The sequence below is a fragment of the Xiphophorus couchianus genome, chromosome 23 (genome assembly GCF_001444195.1).
Source record: "Xiphophorus couchianus chromosome 23, X_couchianus-1.0, whole genome shotgun sequence".
Taxonomy (NCBI): domain Eukaryota; kingdom Metazoa; phylum Chordata; class Actinopteri; order Cyprinodontiformes; family Poeciliidae; genus Xiphophorus; species Xiphophorus couchianus.
The window spans coordinates 10,031,444-10,051,004 of NC_040250.1; the positions used below are offsets into that span (position 1 = coordinate 10,031,444).

Genomic DNA, 19,561 nt, shown 5'->3' on the forward strand with positions numbered 1-19,561 from the left:
CCGATAGAGAAAATGTGTAATCACCTATTTTGTATTAAACAACCAAATTAAATTAAATTAAATTAAATAACTTAATCCAAACATGGAGAACTACGTCCAGCTCAGACACCTTTTACTGATTCTGCCAGAGTCCTTCATACACAAACAGGATGAATGTCACCGATCTATACAAGGTAAAGCTGAACAAATCCGTGATTTTGACAGAAATGCACATAATCTCTTTGCCAGTTATGGATTTTTCAGAGCACTTTGTTCGCCAGCTACATAACACAACAAACAGCTCCATCTAATTACTGTAAAAATGAGCATCATCGAGGCTCCTTAAGGTCTGGATTAGTCCTGGCAGATCCTCGGTGCTCCAGCCAAACCAGACAGCTTAAAGGTCAGTGGTTGTGTACTCTTGAAGTTTTTAAGGACTTCAGACTGAATCATTTATTGATTTTGGTATTAAAATGGATTTTCTCAAAATGTACTGTAGCAGCCTGAGCTGAGTCGGCTGCTGTGCCTGCCTGTAACATCATTGTAAATAACGTTTAAGATGTAATCACAATGAGATTATTGTTGTGCACCTTTTTGCATGCATTTGCAAAAGAGAAGTCAGATAATTGTTAGTTATTGTCTGACATTGACAGGAGATATTTGAGATTTTCTGAAAAAACAAAAACGCCAAAGAAAGAAAATCTCAATATATTTGAACAGCAAAAAATGAGCTTATTCTGATAAAATTCTTCAGCTATGAGGTAGTAAATAATGTATTTGGTAAATAATTTATTACCAAGGTCTAATGATAAGAAAACCTTGACCCCAGAACTGTGTCTAAATCTCTGCAGGGAACTGAAGGAAATATACAGAAATAATGATCACGCTTCCCACAGTAATGCTTAAAAATAACTGAATAACATAATTTTATAATAGTATGTAGAAATACTAAGAACCTAAATAATCAACTACAGATTATAAATTAATAAAGGGAAAAAAGTCAAACATTTGCATTCACTGACTTTGCATATTTTAATCTTACATGTTAATCAAACATGTAAAGATCATTAATTGAATAAATATCAAGCAAAAGATTAGGTCTGCACACATGCATGAACCTTTTTCCTGCACATTTACAGCTTAGAGGATCGCAGGGGGCTGGTGACTGTCTCTAGCAGCACCACAATGGCAATCGACTCGATGAAATTCTGCCTACTCGCAGATTTCTTTTATGGAGCATATCTAAAATATTCAAAAGAAAATGCACCTTGGGAAGCTGAAATACCTAAGTGCGATGCTAGGTGTTTATTTTCTATTTCACTAATTGGCTGTGCCCTCATGAGTGGAGATAAGGAAAACTGTAGACATTAGATATTGAGGTGGTGCTAAGAAAGTTTCCACTTAGCTGTGGAGAGGTAGGAGAGTCAGAACAAATCCTTCTCCAGCTCATCTCGATGGCTATGTTCAGGCAGCAGGCAAATGCAACCCAAATCCGAGTTTTTCACGGCCGAGTTTTTGGGTCTGAACGACCCAATTCCAATCTATTCATCCACTAAAAACAGGATCTGTACCACATCTACATGTGGGACTAAATTGGATATATCTAATAGTTTTCAAAACGTTTGCAGTCTAAACGTCATGTCGCATTTTATCTGATCTTTGTGTCATTAAGTTGACACATGCATCATAATTCTGCACCAGAAGAAGGCAGATGCACTAAATCAGGATGTAAAAATGACTGAAAATTGTAATTTTGAAAATTACGAACTTATAAAAGACATCTGTGTCATTGAAGCGCATCACATCACAAACCCATACTGGTTTGGACTTTCCTACAGAAGTTGCTGTCATTTGTCCACAAAAGGCCAATCTATTAGTTTTAGCTTTCTTTTTTCTTGATTTGTTTTGTCTTATTATGATCTTGTGTCAACACTCTCAGTTCCCATTATTGAATAACCTTAAAATTGATCCACAGACGGCTGCATCCACTACTACTTCTGTAACCAGTGTGTTCTCCTGTGCACGGGGGTCGCTTTGCATTCGTAAACGATTGACACAAAAGTCTAATTAGCAGTATGAATGACCGCACAAAAAATATCGAATGTCAGCAAAAAATTGTAATTGATCAAGACCTTCTGTGTGAACATAGCCAAAGATTTTCTGGACTTTGAGAGAACATCCCAATTTCATTCTTCTGTAACAGATTAACTCCATTTTCACAATCAATGGGTGTGTCCTCCAACATAATTGTTTAAGAAATGAGAAGCTACTTGTTGCATCAGTTCAGGGTATATTTACTATATTTTGTCTGTATTTTGTTTCTTCCTTTTTCATTTTTATGGGATTTTTTTAGGGGGGCTTTACTGATATTTGTCCTGGTGCAGCCCTTTGAAGGCTCTGCCAAAGGATTTCAGTTTTGTTGACGTTTGGACTTTGAATGGTCCATTGCAGCATGCTGGTCCTTTTGCTTTTCAGCCATTCTCTTATAGATTTACTGCTGTGCTTTGGATTGTTGTCCCAATAACCCAGTTTTGGCCTGGCCTCAGCTTCAATCGGACAGATGGCATCACATTTAAGGGTTTGGTGTACAGCGGAGCTCAGAGTCGACACACTGACTGCATGGAGTCCAACTCCTGTGGCTGCAGAACAAGCCCAAATAATCATCTCTCCTCAACACTTGGCTTTTTGACGCGCATGTTTTGCATTTTGGCCAAATATCTCTACTTTTTGTCTCGTTTTGTCACAGCACATTATTCCAGAGGTATTGTTTTTTCAGAAGTAAATTTAAAACTCTTACAAACAACACACAGCTGTTTAGTTTGTCTTTCTCCTGTCTTAACAGTGGACTTGCTAACTGCAGCCTGAAGAGTCTGAACCTCAGCTCTAGATTTTATTTTTAATTTCTCTAAACCAGGGGTATCCCAAAATTGTCAAGCTGAGAGCACTTGAGGACCACAATCTTTTTTCTCAATTAAAACTGGAAAAATGTATTTATTAAAACATTTGTTTTATCTCTTCAATAAATATGCAATATTTTAATATGATAAAGTAATTCTTTTTTTTTCTTTCACAAAATGACTCTAAATCATTGCTGATAAAAATGTAAACAAAATATTGCACGATTGCTGAAATAAATGACAGGTAAATATTTTTCCAAAACTCTGATCTCATTGTCCTCCTTTTTATTATTATTATTATTATTATTATTATTATTATTATTATTATTATTATTATTATTATTATTTTTTTTTTTTTTTTTTATTATTATTATTTTATTTTTTTTTACAATGGGCAAAAAAAAGTTGGGAAGTGCTTGCTGTTTTTAGCAAAGTGCAATCAATGAAAACGTAAACATTTTTAATAAAAGAAACACCTGAAATAAAATAACATTTTTTAAGAAGATTTAATTTGCCTTTAAAAATTTCTCTGAGGAGACAAACGAACTCCTCCAGAGGACTGCAAATGGCCCCCTGACCACACTTTGGACATCCCTGCTCTAAAGGATGATTGATGAAACTACTGGATGAAACAGCGTGGGCTGAATCCCTATGTAGTGTTTACACTGACTCTCAGATTAAAATAGGTTAATTTCAAATGCTTACTGAGCTCAAAACTAGCAGAATAAAATTGCTGACTTTAAGTTGCAATATGTTATGTAACTCTCATTTGAAACACAAAAATTAAAAAGATCATTTTGGCTCAATCTGTCATAATGAAGAAGTTCTGCATAGCCAAGGGCTATAAGAGTCAAAAGTACGTGACAGGACAGATTACTAATGGTTTGCAATGATGAATAGATATCTTTTGATTAACAATAAAACTTAGGAATTAAAGGAGGTTGTGTTTGTGTTTTACTGTGAATGTGCTTTTAAGATGTTACATCTCTGCATGAGTTTTAATTACACTTTCTCCTAGAAGAATAAAGCACCACCAAGCTAATTAAAATATCTACTGCACAGTTTGGAGACTCAAATAAAGCACTGAGTCTTTCCTCCTAATCACAATATAATTAAGGGATCTCTTTAATTAAAAAGCCACTGAATCTTGAATAAAAATATATTTAGTCATGTATAGTATATGATGAAAATTTGGGTAATATTTACCCAACTTTGGAATTCAACTCTTTTCAAGTAATGTTTTAAAAAGGTCTCAGTCAGGGTGGAGATTTTGCAGAGTATCTAAATTAACAGAATGAAAAGACTTTTCATAAATTTTCATAAATACTTTTTGTTAACTTTTTGCAGAATGCTGCTGTTTTGAATTATTGGTTTAAAGTACTCTGGCAATGTGCTAAATACTTCATCACCCTCAAACTTCAATGGTAGGAAAGGCTGGCCAATTTTTTGTACATACATTTTTACAATATAAAGTTGTCTACTGTAATCTATTTATAAGCATGCTGTATGTAAAGAAATAACTAGTAGATGAAGTTGCTACATGCCATAGCAGTAAAATTGCCTCTATGGCAAAATATAAGGTGTGATTAAAAATACAATAAAATTCTCATTATGTTAGATTTAAACATTTTTTAATTTATATTTATCTATTTTTTTAAATAACCTACTAGGAAGAAAAATAAACAGTGGTGAAGGAGTAAAGCAACCAGGGGAAATTTTACCTGTGTGACTCACTGCGGGAGAAACTTTCAATATGGTAGCTGATAATTGGCAACAAGAAAGCAATATCCTCAGCAACATCATCTAATGAACATACTCACTGTAATAATTATTTCACAAAATGGTTGTCACCTGTCAAACTAAGTAGAGTGATAAATAGAGAAGCATTAAGACGCACGGCAGATGTGTAAGAGTTTGCAAACAAGCTTTTAATTTGGTGATTGTAAATTTTACAATATAAACAATGGCAATACTGAAAATTAGAAATCACACTCTCCAAAAAGTATTGTTTTATATACCTGCACTAAAATGGTAAGGGTATTAATATGAAAAAAGGAACTGCAAATAATCTATTTTATTTCTAAACGGTTTTAGAGCTAAAATATGTTTGATAGCATCTCCACCTAAGTAAAATGTCAGGTTTTCTCTGAAGTTAGCAGTTGCCATATCCTTTAGGAAGCTCTCTTCTCAAGTCTGGAGATGTCCATGCAAGCCCCAGTCTGAAATTAAACAACTGTAAGTAAAATAGACAAAACAATGCCTACATTTGATATTAAAACACAACCAAAAATTAGAGTAGAAAACTATTGTGAGCAATGAGGACTCTACAACTCAAATTGCCTCTGAAGATTTGTCAAGCCAACAGCGGCCTAATTAAAGTGGCAGCATCAGTAAATGTGGGTCCCCCCCCCTGAGATGCTCAAATAAACAATTTAAGCAGCTAATTACATGACAATAAATAATTTTCCCACTGAGATTACGTGAGCCATGAAGTGGGGATTAAATTCATGGAAGCATAACTTTTTGATGACATTTACTCGCACTGCTACCTGTCTCTATAGATCAATACAATAATGAAACTTCTTGGCAAGAAAAACACACAACAACCATGCTCTCCCTTTTACTTCACCCAACTACACTTCATAACATAGATGCCCACATAAGTCAGCCATGACAGTCTCTTCAGTTATGACAGTGGGGAAGAAAGGAGCATGATGGATTGGTGTCAAATCCCCAGGGAGCCGTATAAGCAAGACAGCGCGCAGGGGCTGCCTGCGCGCTGTCTACGCTGTCAACAATCTCAATTAACTGCTGTAAAGATACAGGCACCCCGCTCTTTTATATAACAAGAACAAGGGTGTCTATCTCAACAGCGGGCAGCATTTTATTTTTACAAGAAGAAAACTGTGTATTTAGATGAGCCGTATTGGCCCATCCATCAGCGAAGGAGGGCAGAGTCAAATTGAAATCTGACATTTAGAGCCTCAAAGGCTTCTCTCACTGGCTCTGATATGAACTGCAGCATGTGACAAATTGTTTGTATCAGGCTTGTCCCTAGGTGAAACCTCTGATAATGTTTAGAGATGAAATGGGCACCCTTGACATTTTGAGGAAAGGTCGTGTTTTGTGTTCATTACTGCCCTCTTTTACATACAGCCAGCTGTGGGGATTGAGAAGTGCTGTCGTAATCTTGCATCAGTTTAATGAACACCTTTTTTTTTTTTTATTAAAAACATGCAAAATCTTGTAGAGATTCAAAAGGAAATCCTCCAAATGCAAGGTGTAAATTTTCAGCTTATTAGTTTACTTCATTATTTGATTTTTCTAATAATTAAGAGAAAAAGCATTGCTTCATTCTACACATTTTTAGTTAATTTTGTTTTATTTTTCATAATTTTTCTCATTGTGGAAAAATGACAAATTACCAGAGTAAATTAAATAAAGTGGCATTTTTTTACTGGAGATAGCACAATGTAAATGTTAAAATTATGATAAAATATCAGCAGCGGACGTTGCCAGGAATGTACCATAAAAAACCAAATTAATATACCTTCCAGAACAGTATATTGGTTTGGTAACCTTAAATTGTACTGTAGAAAACATATTTTGTCATTGAAAATTATTATAGAAAAAAAATGCTTTATTATTAAATAAGATTTTTTACAAATTTTTTGTATAACTTATTAAAAATAATACATATTTAATGATAAAAATTATTAAAAATACACGGTAACTTCCTGGTAAGTACAGGAAGTTAGTTATACTGTAACTTCCTGTAAAATATAATACTTTCTGTAGATTTTTACAGTTTTTTGCTGTAAAAAAAAGGTATAATATAGTCCTTTTATGGCAATTTGTAAAATAAAGGGTTATATAACTTATAAACCAACATAAATATGATAAACCTTATTAAAATCTTTGTTAAAAAAAACAGTAAAAACATTTTATTTTGAATGGCTACATTTCACAGTAAATTCCTGACAACAACACCTGCCAATATTGTACTGCTAATAACACATCAGAATACCTGTAAAACAAGTGTTTCGCTGTAAATGTTACATTTAGCAACCAGTGAGTCACTCTTAGCAATGATAGGTTGTCAAGTTGACCGAGAATTGATTAAAACATTGCAACTTTTTTGCTTCAGCTAGTTTGTGAATGTGGCAAAACCCCAAAAAGTTCATCTGCAAATAAAATGTCAGCAGCTTTCCTCGTAAAAAGAGCAAGGTAGAGCAATAACTACAAAAGTTCATCATTCTCTCTGCGTGAGAAGATCTGTGACAACTTCACAAATGGAAACGTCCAGGATTCATTTCATTCAGTAGCAGGGTGTCCATTTTACTGCTGAATTAAGAAACAGATCTATAATTCTTTTAACATCAGTGCAGGAAAAATTATTGCCTTGCATTGCCAGCTATTAAACAGTCCGAAGCAGCTTCAATATGTATGTTATTACAAACAGTGTGTGAGGCAGTTTTATTAGCCGGGCTCCTCGGGGACCAGCGGGATAAATTGGACCATTTTCAGTCAGTCCTGCTGCCTGCTGTAAGACAAACACAAATAAACGCCCAGGGTGTCAACTCAAATTCTACTTTTACACTTATGGATCGTAGGAAAAAGTCATTTTGTTTGAGTGCAATGTGATGGCGGACTGCTTACAGGAAAAATGCAGTGAATCCAACTAAAAAACAAAATAAAATCGGGTTTTACAACACTGGATTACCAGAGTGACCCCAAACACTGAAGATTAAATGAAATTTGGCTTTTAAGGAAGAGTGGGAAAAGTAGAAAAGTAAAAGCCTCGACTCTGAATAAACACCTCCATATGGAAACATGGACCATGGCAGCATCATGCTATAGGGATGCTTGTCATTGTAAATGTTAAAATCTACAAAAGACTTGAAAGTTTGGCAGAAGTTCACCTTCCAGCAGGATAATAACTAAACATAAAGCCAGAGCTACAACAGAACAGTTTATTGAAGGTCCAGAGTTGAATTCAGTTTGGGAATAAATGGCAAAAGTTGAAAACTTCTACTCACAGATGCTCTTCATTCAGACTGAAAGAATTTGAGTTATTTAAATTGGGTAAACATCTACGTTTCTAAATGGACAAAGCTGGGGGTCAATAACAGTGTGGAGGGTTTGGTTTTAACATTACAAATATTTGTAAAGAACCTTTGCAAGATCAAAGCAATTTTCAATTAAAGTAAAGCATAAAGCATTCTGAGTCAGACCATTATTTTACTTCCAATAAGCCAGGTTTTTGAAGAAGTTCTGGGAAATTACTCCAATGGCTTCTGAAGGTCTTTTAGAGATTTTTTTTTTTAAAACAACAGCCACTTCTCCCCTGATTTCAGTCAACTTCTTTGATCTTACAATTCCCAGCAACTGGTTTCTGTTTGTCAGGTTTCTAGGAATCGTCCATCCATCTGCCTTCCCTTCAGACCTGCTTTGTTTTTCAGAGTTCTGTGCAAGGTCAGAGAAAGAGATTCAAAGTAGCACAAAGTCTGTTTTTTGATTAAGACTCCTTTAATAATTGTCTACAGTCCTTTGCTTTACACATAGACGTTTATCTGGTTCTGTTATTTATTTATTTATCATTTTTGTCTCAAATTTTATTTAATGAAATTAGCTAAAATAAATAAATAGCAGGAATAAAGGCTCTTTTATCCAATAGTAAAAGACAGAAATACAGTGAGCTCCCAAAATCTCTTAAGACAGGACAGTTGAAGCACACATCTTCAGGAAAAATGCATGTTTTATATATTTGCTTAAAAGTAAAATGTCCTGTTTCTTCCTTTTCGAAATATAGTTTGTAAGACACAACAAATGTGTTTGGTTTTGCTCTAACTCTGGAGCTGCTAAATGAGAGGAGTAGAGAGGGAATTATAGAGAAAAACCAACCTGAGTAAGTCTGGGGTGCGTTTGACTCTGAGACTTTTATGCATTAGTAACCGGTTTGATGCAAAAACACACAGCAGAGGACAAGGCGCTTCCCTGAAGGATGAAACTCTGCTTCTCTGTGAAAGTACTCAAATAAAAGACTATGCAAGTAGTCAAGTGTGGGCAATATGATCTTGAACTTCTATTGCAAAATTTTGTAGTATTCCTGTGATAATGATAAGAGTGACTATAAAAACTATACATATTTTAGGTAAATATATGGCATGGCACAGCAATCATAGTGCCACTAACACAAATACTGCTCTTTAAAAACATTGCCATTCGTACTGCGCTTCTTTAGGACACCAGTCACATAACAAAGTGTGATCTGTATCACTAAAATGCACACGGTACCTGCATTTGATCATGTTTTCATAATTACTAATACACTTTTATTGAATAAACAGTAATTAGAATAGTAAAAATAACAATTCTGAGAGTTTTAGGGCTTTTTAAACATCATTAATTACAATATGTGACAGCAATAAATCAAAATCTTATCACAATAAGAAATTCATCATGATAAATGATAAAGGATGTGATAAAGCCAACAGAACTACATCATCTGCAAAAAGCACATATCAAAGTCAAGTAGTCAACCTAAGCATGTACATTTATTCATATATAGTTTTATCTGATAATATTAATTCAACCTTACCTAAGGTAAAGTTTTTTTAAATGTGGTTTTCTATTGTGTGAGTATAAAGCTAGTTTCTGAAAATACCCCAGATAGTTATTGCAGATTTACCTCATTTACAACTGATTATGTCCTTTTTGTTATTTTTATTATTTATAGAAATCATAAGACCTGTCACCTGACCTCTCACATGCCTTTCCTGACTTTAACAGAGAGCTCTTCCTCGTTTGTTGTAGGAAGATTTTTAGCGAAACGCTATTGGCCCACTGAAGGCGCATTTTGATCCTATTGGTCCGTCTGACTATCAATCAAGAAGAGGGGGCGGGACAACTACGTTCGGTACGAGGAAATAGCTGTGAGAAATAACAAAAGCACCTTCCAGTCAGCAGCGTCGCTGCTAAAAGGGGCCTTTGTGGGTGAAAATGAGCAAAATGCTGTTGCTCCTCGTACTTTTGAGTTTACTGAGTCCCGCAGCTGAAGCGCTGGACAACGGACTGGCTCTGAAACCCACCATGGGCTGGTTGCACTGGGAGAGGTTCATGTGTAACACTGACTGTGACACAGACCCCGACAACTGCATCAGGTAGGAAAAAGGAGGCAACAACCTGTTCCTTTAATTGGATTATAGATTAATTTGAATGATTCAAACTTAATATAGTCTCCACATGGTGGTTATATTTCTCCACACTGGTTTGATTGGAGCAACAGGATGGTTGACATTTAACGTGTAAATACTTAGAGCAGGCTAAAAGTTTCTGAAAAATGGCATTTAAAAAAATAAAATAAAAAGCAGTTATTCGGCCTTCTTACTATTTAATAATGGCATTACACTAATTTCAGAGAAGTGCTCATGCAAGTAACATAAATGTTAATTTCTTACTTCACTCCTATGAAGCAGAACAAAATAAGTATTAAAAGCAATGTTAAGAAGTAAGAAGTTAACCTAGCCAGCCTTAGAAGAGCATATTATGAGAGAAAAATGCAATGTAGTGATTTAAAATATGTAAATTTAAAACATAAATTTCTTGTCAACATGCTGGTTTGTAAAACCTTTTTAAAACTTTGTAGATGCTTTACTATTTAGTCAAGTGTTGCTACACTGAGATAGCAGTTCAGTGTGGTTTTGAAAAAGAAATGTTTCCTGATTTCTGCTTGATGTGCTTCTGAATGGGTTTTGCTTTCAATTCAAATCATTTCAGTTTATTTATATAGCACCATTTCACAACAAATGTCATTTCAAGACTTAAAAATTTTCAAAAGTGTTCCTTGATCTTGTACTTTTAGACAACCACAAACTTCAATATTTCTATTGGTATTTTTTGTGACAAATCAACACAATATAGTGTAGTTGCTAAGTGACAGTGAAATTAATTTATTTTCAACTCCGCATAGTCGGTACTTCACATTAACACCTGCTTATCATAGTTGCAAGACTTTTGGGATACATCTCTGCAAGCTGTGGATAAACAGAGACTAAACATTTTCCTAATTTGGTTTTGCAGAACAGCTCAGCCAGATTGGATGGAAAGCAACTTTAAACACCAACAGCAAGAGTTTCCCAGTCAGATTCTCAGTTAGTTATATCTAGCATCTGACAAGGTTATTCTAACACATAGAAATGTTCTACTGGAAAGTGAACCTCAAGTCTTTTGCAGCATCTAACAATTATTTAGGTATTCCACTGTATTTAGCACCATCCATCTTCGCTGTTGAAGAAAAGCACCCCATCACATCACTACATCACCACTGTAGCACCCACCGCTCATTAAGACAATCAGGCTATTCCTGGCTAAGCTATTGACCAATTACATTTTCTTTTTTCATAAACTGTAAAATACAGAAGAAAAAGAAAAGTGCAGAAGGTGTGTGCTCTGGTGTTGAGGATTGTCATTTCCTGAAAGTGCTAAAGTAGAAATAACTTCTCTTGTTTCTTGAAGATGCTTCACCTCTGATCCAAAAAGGCCTCTTCAGTTCTGAAAATGGTTGAAAGTATCAGCCTGAAGAGCTGTAGTCAAATAATCTCACTAATAGAGCTACTAAAGTCACTAATGGGGCAATTAGGACACGTGAGTCCTGGGCTCAACCCGTTATTCTGCTCAGTGTTTCATTGATAAAGGTAGCCATTTTAAATCCAAAATCAATTTAATGAATTATAAATGAATGAACTCATCAAAACATGTCCCCATTCTTTATCTCATCAACTCTCCTGAGTCAAAATACAGGCTCTCAGTATTACAGGCAGAATATGTTTAATTAAATGTATATTTTTTGGTTTCATTTTGAATGAATCTACAGGTTTGCTAGTTCTCACTGCTCAGTTCTGTAATGCAGCGTTTCCCAGCCTTGACCCTTAAAGCACACAGACCTGCATGTTTTAGATCTTAACAGGCTTTTACTGAACTGTAATCATCTGAATCAAGGGTGTAAAAGCAGGGAAACATCCAAAACATGCACGGCAGGGTGTCTTCAGGACCAGGGTTGGGAAACACAGCTGTAATGGACCCGTGTAGCTGCAGAATACATTTTGTCAGTGATGTTCATTTGGGTCTTTTCACATTCAAGTTTCAACTGGATTTTGAACATAGAAACTATCTGAACCTACTACTTTTAATTCACGTATATCATTTTATTCATTATATTATCTAATCTATCAAACACATTATCTTCTCTACATTTTTGTCATAACTATCGGTTAAAATTCTATTTCATTTAATAAATTTATTCATTTTTCCTTTGTTTAGCTCAAATATAAATAAATATTTGCTGATGCGCTCTCCTTTGCGACTAATTCTTACCTCGTATTCCACCCAGGTCACATTTTTATTCAGGAAGCGAGGCCCTAAATGTCAGTGCCTTGGTTGAATCTTGATATCTGTGTTACTTCATATGTGGCTGCATCCAGATACACTGTTATACAATGTTTTTTTGTATTTTGTGAGACATGTTTTCATCCCAATAACTCTCAGCACCTGCATCCTAACTGACAGTCCTGCCTATTTCCTCCTGTTTCCTTGGCAGCGAGCGTCTGTACATGCAGATGGCAGACATGATGGTGAAGGATGGCTGGAAAGAGGCCGGTTACGAGTACGTTTGCATCGACGACTGTTGGCCGTCCTACCAGCGTGACGCTCGAGGCCGCCTGCAGGCGGACCCCAAAAGATTCCCGGGAGGCATCAAAAAGTTAGCCGACTATGTGAGTTGCTGCTATAATAAATAAATCACAAAGTGAAAATAATGGGATGTTTAATAGATTTGGGGTGCAGAATGACCAGTCTATGATTGTGAAGCATGTCAAAATTCTGTGCAAAAGTATTTATATGTCTTGAATATTTCTACATTTTATGCTACTACCATAAATTTTAGTTTCTTTCATTGGAGTTTTTGTAGCATGAAGTCATCTATTCATAGTTCAACATTTTCTGTGAATAAAGGTCTGACTGATTTGACATGGATATGTATTTGTCCCTCCTGAGTCAATACTCTGTAGTATTATTCTTTGATTTAAGTACAACTGCAAGTGTCATACATCGTATTTTTCTCTTGGTTTTGCACATTTCAGACGTTTTTGCCCATTTCTCTCAGTAAATGTCAGTTTGAATATAGCTCTGGCCTTTGCATGGGGCATTTTAGCTCATAAATACGTGTTAATCTGTACTGAACTTTTTCAATACTAAGTTCAGCATATGTTTAGTATTTCTGTATTCCTTTATTTAATCAGGTAAACTCTGTTGAGATCTAGATCTCATTTTCAAGAGGGACCTGAGCAAAATATTTGCAATACAAATTTTAGTATGTCTAGTGTTGTTATGCTTTGGGAGGTGAATCTTTGCCTCAATCTCATAATTTGTGCTTTTCTTACAGTATTGTCTCAATTTTAGGTCCATTTACCTTCAACTGGGCTCTGATCAGCTTTCGTATCCCTTCACTCTTCATTTAACTGGAAGGCTTTTTGAGTTTTAAGCTGTGCAACACTGCCACCTGCTGGTTTGAACATCTTATGTTTTCCCTCCTTCAGGTCCACTCTAAAGGCCTGAAGTTGGGTATTTATGCAGATGTGGGAGAGAAAACCTGCGCTGGATACCCTGGCAGTCTGGGTTATTATGAGACTGATGCTCAGACGTTTGCAGACTGGGACGTGGACCTGCTTAAATTCGATGGCTGTAACTTGAAGTGGACTTTGCTCGGAGACGGTAGGAATGAATTTCATAATTTAAATTAATGCCCATTTAAACAGCTGTGTTGCCAAATCATGCATGCCCATTCACTCCATTATCTAAAAATGTAAGGAGAGTGTGTCTGTTTCTATTATGTCATTCTGTTCTCTTACTGCTTAATTTTCTGGTTTAGGCTACATAAAGATGTCAGAAGCTTTGAACAAAACTGGAAAAAGTATCCTGTACTCCTGTGAGTGGCCTTTGTATGAATGGCCTTTCCAAAAGGTGGGGAAAATTCATCTTTCATTTCCTTTTTAAGGTGTTTTTAAACATGTTAGTTTTTCTCTGCCTCCAGCCAAACTACACCGCTATCCGTGAGACCTGCAACCACTGGCGCAACTTCGACGACGTGTTTGACTCATGGAATTCGATCAAATCTATCCTGGACTGGACTGCTTCTCATCAGGACATCATTGTCCCCTCAGCTGGGCCCGGGGGCTGGAATGACCCCGATATGGTACTCACCACATCTTTCAATTTGATCCCAAAACATTCAAATACCAGGAAGTTTCTCCTATATCAGAACTTTTCTACTTCTTTCAGTTATCCAAAAACAGCTTTTTGCACATTTTGTACAAAAGCAGCTCATTCTGAAAGGAGCTTAAAATAGGCAGAAGTGAACAAACTAAAATCTCATTATCCAAGAATGATTTTGTGCAAAAAATATAATGTACATGTTTTGTATAACCCATAGACCTGTCCTAGTTTCTTCAAGGGTGTATAATAAGTCACCTATAAAGCAACAATGTTGAGCTTGTTTATACCAGAGAATTAGCTTGTCTGTGCTTTTGCAAGTTTGCATATTTATGATACTGATCCATTCCTCCAGCTTGTAATTGGGAACTTTGGCCTGAGTCATGACCAGCAGGAGTCTCAGATGGCGTTATGGGCCATCATGGCCGCCCCTCTGCTCATGTCTAATGATCTGCGGGACATCTGTCCTCGATCCAAGGAGCTGCTGCAGAACAAACGAATCATAGAAATCAGCCAGGACTCGCTGGGCAGGCAGGGACACCGCTCTGCCAAGGTGGGAGTGAAAGTGGCAGAAAACAGATTTCATCTTCATCTACTCATTCTCTAAACAGTTTTAGATGTGAAATGATCTCCTGAAGGCTAATAAATGTGGCTTGTTTTGCAGGGGAATAATTTTGAAGTGTGGGAGAGACCTCTATCTAAAAACCGCCTGGCTGTCGCCGTGCTCAACCTGCAGGAGATCGGTGGTCCACGGGGATTCGCCATCAGCGGCGTCCCTAGCTGGAAGGTCTGTGACCCCCTGTGCAATGTCACTCTGATCCTCCCCCAATACAAAGAGATGGGAGTTCAGACTAAAGAGAGCAAACTCATCTTAAAAGTAAACCCTTCAGGAACGGCTCTGCTGACCGTCACACCAATCAAAGACTTTGGCAGGCTTCACTGGAAGAACACCAACTAAAGAACGTCAAATTGTTACTCTAAATCTCAGGTTCACTCATTAAGTTTCTAAAAATATTTTTTCTAGATTTTTGCTCTACAGGTTTTAAAACAATCTGGACATTTCAGTACATGACCATTTGTGATTCACTGCATTGGTAAAGGGCTTTTCCAGCATCCAGATCAACTTAAAGCTCAGTTTCATTGTTTTTATACTTAACAGGTTATTTGAAGCCAATTTTTGTTTTTTATTGTCTAGAGACCGACAAAGCTTTGCAATGACCTTTACTTGTTAAAAATCATGGTGGATCTTTCTGCAGATTCTCTATCAGCAACTTTTAAAACTAAAAGTAATTATGGGTAAACTTTTAAACTCAGTTTGTGATTCATAATGTAATTTTTTAAAAGGGGGAAAAAAAGCTATTTAACAAATTCTGTTTCATAAAATAGAATAAATGTGATACTCAAAGATGTGTCCATTAATTTTCTGCATCAGACTGCATGAAGAGCTCCAGATACAGAAATTTGAACCAATTTTAAAAGATTTTATGAAACGTTTCAACTTTTTGTTTTTACACGTTTATACAAAAATTGAATTCTTCACATCTATAGTCCTCCATGCATGAAAAGAAAGCACAAAATAACAGTATGTTTCAACACATTTATTGAAAATCGTGACAATATCATCCAGAGGAACAGACCACGGCTTAGAACTGGATGACCTGGCCCTGCAAGTGGAAATGGAGAGAAATCTGGGTGAAAATGATGCTTCAAGATAAACGCTCCTTTCTGGTTGATAGCTACAGAACATGCAATCCACTAAGGGCTTAAGTCCCACACACTTCCATCAGTAAGATTACACTTCGCCCATTAACAAAGTCAACAATTTGAGACATTTTCAGGCTTTATAATGTTTTAAGCAATCTGCAACAACTTTTTGACTAGATAGTCGCTGCAATTTGAGACAGAAAGCTAAATGCAGCATTCAAGCCTTGTAAATGATTTTTTTTAACCAACATTCACACTGTAAACATTTAAATGCCATAAGTGTTTTTTATGATACCCAGTCAAACTAAATTATGCTCAATAACCAAGAAATTAGTGTTAAATATGTCATTCAAGCATTATGACTCCAACAAAATGGCATGTCCAAGTGGAGTAATTAAAACTTAAACAGTGTTAGTTTCTCCACAAACTGTTCTTTAGTAATTGTTTTCTTAAATATTCACATATTTAAGTTGAGCAATGCACCACAAATTTAATGTTCTATGATATTAGGATATTTCATCAACTTCTGACATTTTCTTGCAGTTTGTGCTTTATACTCTTATCCCTAGAGATAAGAGTATAAAGTCAATGATGGTTGCTTCGTACCTTTCTCTTCTTGTCACCACCCAACTCGAAGTGCTTGCATCTCTTGATGGCCAGCATTCTCTTGGATCTGCAGTTGGGCTCCACACACTCTAGCCTCAATACGATCTTCTTTGTCGTTTTAGCCTGAAAGAGATATTTTAGTTGAGTCAAAGCTTTCAAACATGTATTTAACCCTTTAAATAAAACTTATCTACAAGGGAAGGTTGGTGTTACCTTTTTACGGAAAATCGGCTTTGTTTGCCCACCGTACCCGCTCTGCTTTCTGTCGTATCTCCTCTTACCTGCAGAACAGTTTGAGTTCAGTGAAAGCACAACAGCTACAATATAAAACAATCTATAAAAGTATCCACACATCTTAAACTTATTCACAATTGTATTCAATTTGTAGAACCTCATTTGGCTGGAATTGCAGTCTCGAGTAAATCTACAAATGCTCTGCTTTCAAATCTTCCCACAGACGCTCAATTGAATATAACTTTCTGTGGACCGTTCTAATCTACAAAGACACTATCAAATATTCCACTGTAGATCTGGTGGTTTGTTTTAGGTTGTTGTTCTGTAGGAAGGTGAACATCCATCCCAGTCAAAGTTTTTTCCAGCCTTAGCTATGACTGTTTTCATGTAGTTCACCTAGTTTTGGTCTTATCTGACCAGAGAATTTTCCAAGTTCCCACAGGTAAATTCTTCTATAAAGGCCCAGTTTTGAATCTCTGCAGCTCCATAGTTACTGTTCACAAAACAGTAGTGAATAATTAGAATAAATTAGCGTAAAATGAGATTAAATTAGATTAAATTTCACAACTTGGTGAACTGTTATAGTTTCAAGTTTTGCTTAAATTACAAATTTGTAAAGAAAATAAAAATAAAAAATAGAACATTTAATTTGTTAATGGATTAGATCTGTGGAATAATCTGTCAAAAGAAACACAGGAGAGTAGAAAAACATGTGCTGTCAAGATGAAGAATATTTTCACTCACTTTAGTGCTGCATCACCACATAGGAATCTTAGATTATTGCCTGTTTTGTGTTTAAAAAGAAGTCTAGAGGAGTAGAAGCTTATGTAAGACTTTTCTTTCTTCCACACCTCTTCATTCAAAACTAGTTCATAGCAAGTGACATGTTAATTTTTAAACTAAAACAAAATAATAATATGGTAACTTGGGAACCAAATTTGTTCTTGATTTTACTTGGGAACATCAGAGTAAACTAGTCAAATACAAATGAACAAGACTTGCATTTTTGCTAATCCATTTACTATTATATGCACTTCCAGCAAAATACACTTATGTTGTTTTTTTATGACCAAACATGAAAAGGTTCAAGAAGTGTGAATATTTTATACAAGTACTGCATCAGAGCTATGTGGAGAAATGATTTACCCTGTGCATAGAGGGAATCCTTTCCCTTCTTGTACTGGGTCACCTTGTGGGGTTGGTGCTTTTTGCACTTTTTGCAGTAAGTCCTGCGGGTCTTCGGGACGTTCACCTAAATGGCAACAGAAAGCATGAATTAGAGACAAATTATAGCCTTAAAAGCAACATAGTTAACCTTGAGGTTAATTGATAACCGAATAATGATACAACTACGCAAACAACGTGAAACTAAAACCTTAAAACACACTTTTCTTGTTGGATAGATTGTGCTAATCAAGCTAGCTGTTAGCTCTGATAGCATGGTGACTTTTGGACATTGAACCGTCGCAAACATGTGCGGTTCAGTTTCTGTAAAAGTGACATAATGCCGTTTTGAATGGATATTTAAGCTACACCATATTCACCCATACTAAATTAAAAATTTGAGCAGAATGTTAGAAGCTAACAGCGGCTCTTCATTGCTAACATTAGCATTCATATTTATCTCAATATAACAACATAAAACCGAAACATAGAGGCTAATACAGCCACTATAACATTTATAGAAAAACTATAACCACATTTGAACTAAAGAAAGTCAGACATAATGCTTTAAATAGCAGGATTGATGTTGATTTTATTAAATGTATTGGTGTAGTCGTTTCATACCATGGCTGCGACCCGATGAGGAGGAAAAAGAGGAAGGACGAGGCCGGAAGCGGTTGTTGAAGTAGCTCTCAGCTGTGAATAGCGGCGTGTTCTGCCCCCTAGCGGTGGGGTGTGTCAGGAAGACGAAAACGTTACCGATTGTCATTGTTCTGTATCATAATTCGGACTCGGTGTGACCCTATCAGCTTCTATGTAGTTGTATATGAATCAGACTTGTTTGCAATGTGTCTTGAAATTACATTTTGCTGTAATTTGGTATTACATAGATAACTGAACTGAATTGGATTTAATTTTATTGATTAGATTTGACTAACTTTTGAATGATCAGTCCAGACATCAATTGTATATCTCAAAGTGAGCTGCATATTTGAAATGATAATGATTATAATCAAGGGCTGTGTTTAGTTCATCAGTAGTATTTCTCAGTATTAGGAATTAATAGTAATTTCTCTTAAAAAATAAAGTAATAATTTAAAACTTAGGACTTTATTGCTGTGAGACATCGACTATGAAGTTCTGTGAAATCGAGCTAGCTGTTGAATGTGGGGTAGTAAAGAAATGTAGTAATGTAGTAAAGAAAAATAAAAAAACGTTATTAAAACAGCAAAAGTCCACAAAGAGTAAAGAAATTACAATAACGAAACACAATACAAATTTTATACAGTAAATCCACGAACAAGAAAAATATAGGCTAATGCCAAAGAAAAGCAGGAACATTTTCTTTTTCTGGGGGAGTCACAAAACCAATGAAAGGTTGAATAAAAAGTTTTTGTCAGGGAGGTTAAAAGGGGATTTCTGGAGTAAGACTAAATGGAATATTACCTAACCTCAGCAGTATGTGAAGTAATAGTCATCTATTACCTAATGTCTCTTTATCAGACATGTGTAATTTGGTCTGCTACTGTCCACAAGAGACTTGTGTAAATTCAACTACGCTTCCTTATAAGACCACATTTACCTTTACTTACAATCAGGGAGTTGACAAATAAGTTTAAGAAAGGGGGATATATTTTGGAGTAGCACAAGCAGTTAATTGTAATTATCTATTTAAATAATAAAATAAAACAAAATATGTGAAATATCTT

General features: G+C 35.7%; 2 protein-coding genes across 2 annotated transcripts; one reads left to right on the forward strand and one right to left on the reverse strand.

Moving 5' to 3' along the window:
• The first annotated feature begins 9,775 nt into the window (after nt 1–9,775).
• Nucleotides 9,776–15,549, forward strand: gla (galactosidase, alpha). The gene is made up of 7 exons (XM_028009420.1): nt 9,776–10,039; nt 12,475–12,649; nt 13,472–13,646; nt 13,804–13,895; nt 13,966–14,127; nt 14,500–14,697; nt 14,809–15,549. Exons 1-7 carry the CDS (start codon nt 9,879–9,881, stop codon nt 15,100–15,102), a joined length of 1,257 nt encoding a protein of 418 aa, XP_027865221.1. The 5' UTR covers nt 9,776–9,878; the 3' UTR covers nt 15,103–15,549.
• A 178-nt stretch (nt 15,550–15,727) lies between these two features.
• rpl36a (ribosomal protein L36A) lies at nt 15,728–18,627 on the reverse strand. The gene is made up of 5 exons (XM_028009421.1): nt 18,477–18,627; nt 17,835–17,940; nt 16,668–16,735; nt 16,455–16,577; nt 15,728–15,808 (listed from the first exon to the last, which is right to left on the reverse strand). The coding sequence occupies exons 1-5, from the start codon at nt 18,477–18,479 to the stop codon at nt 15,788–15,790; spliced, it is 321 nt and encodes a 106-aa protein (XP_027865222.1). The 5' UTR covers nt 18,480–18,627; the 3' UTR covers nt 15,728–15,787.
• Nucleotides 18,628–19,561: the final 934 nt, after the last annotated feature.

Excerpts from the sequence above, each read along its gene's own strand:
- rpl36a (XM_028009421.1), bottom strand. Across the intron at positions 16,578-16,667 it reads AGCCGATTTTCCGTAAAAAG|GCTAAAACGACAAAGAAGAT; the intron begins GTAACACCAACC and ends TATCTCTTTCAG. Across the intron at positions 15,809-16,454 it reads GTGGTGACAAGAAGAGAAAG|GGCCAGGTCATCCAGTTCTA; the intron begins GTACGAAGCAAC and ends TTCCACTTGCAG.
- gla (XM_028009420.1), top strand. The coding sequence starts at position 9,879 with ATGAGCAAAATGCTGTTGCTCCTCGTACTTTTGAGTTTACTGAGTCCC. Across the intron at positions 13,896-13,965 it reads ATGAATGGCCTTTCCAAAAG|CCAAACTACACCGCTATCCG; the intron begins GTGGGGAAAATT and ends CTCTGCCTCCAG. Across the intron at positions 14,698-14,808 it reads AGGGACACCGCTCTGCCAAG|GGGAATAATTTTGAAGTGTG; the intron begins GTGGGAGTGAAA and ends CTTGTTTTGCAG.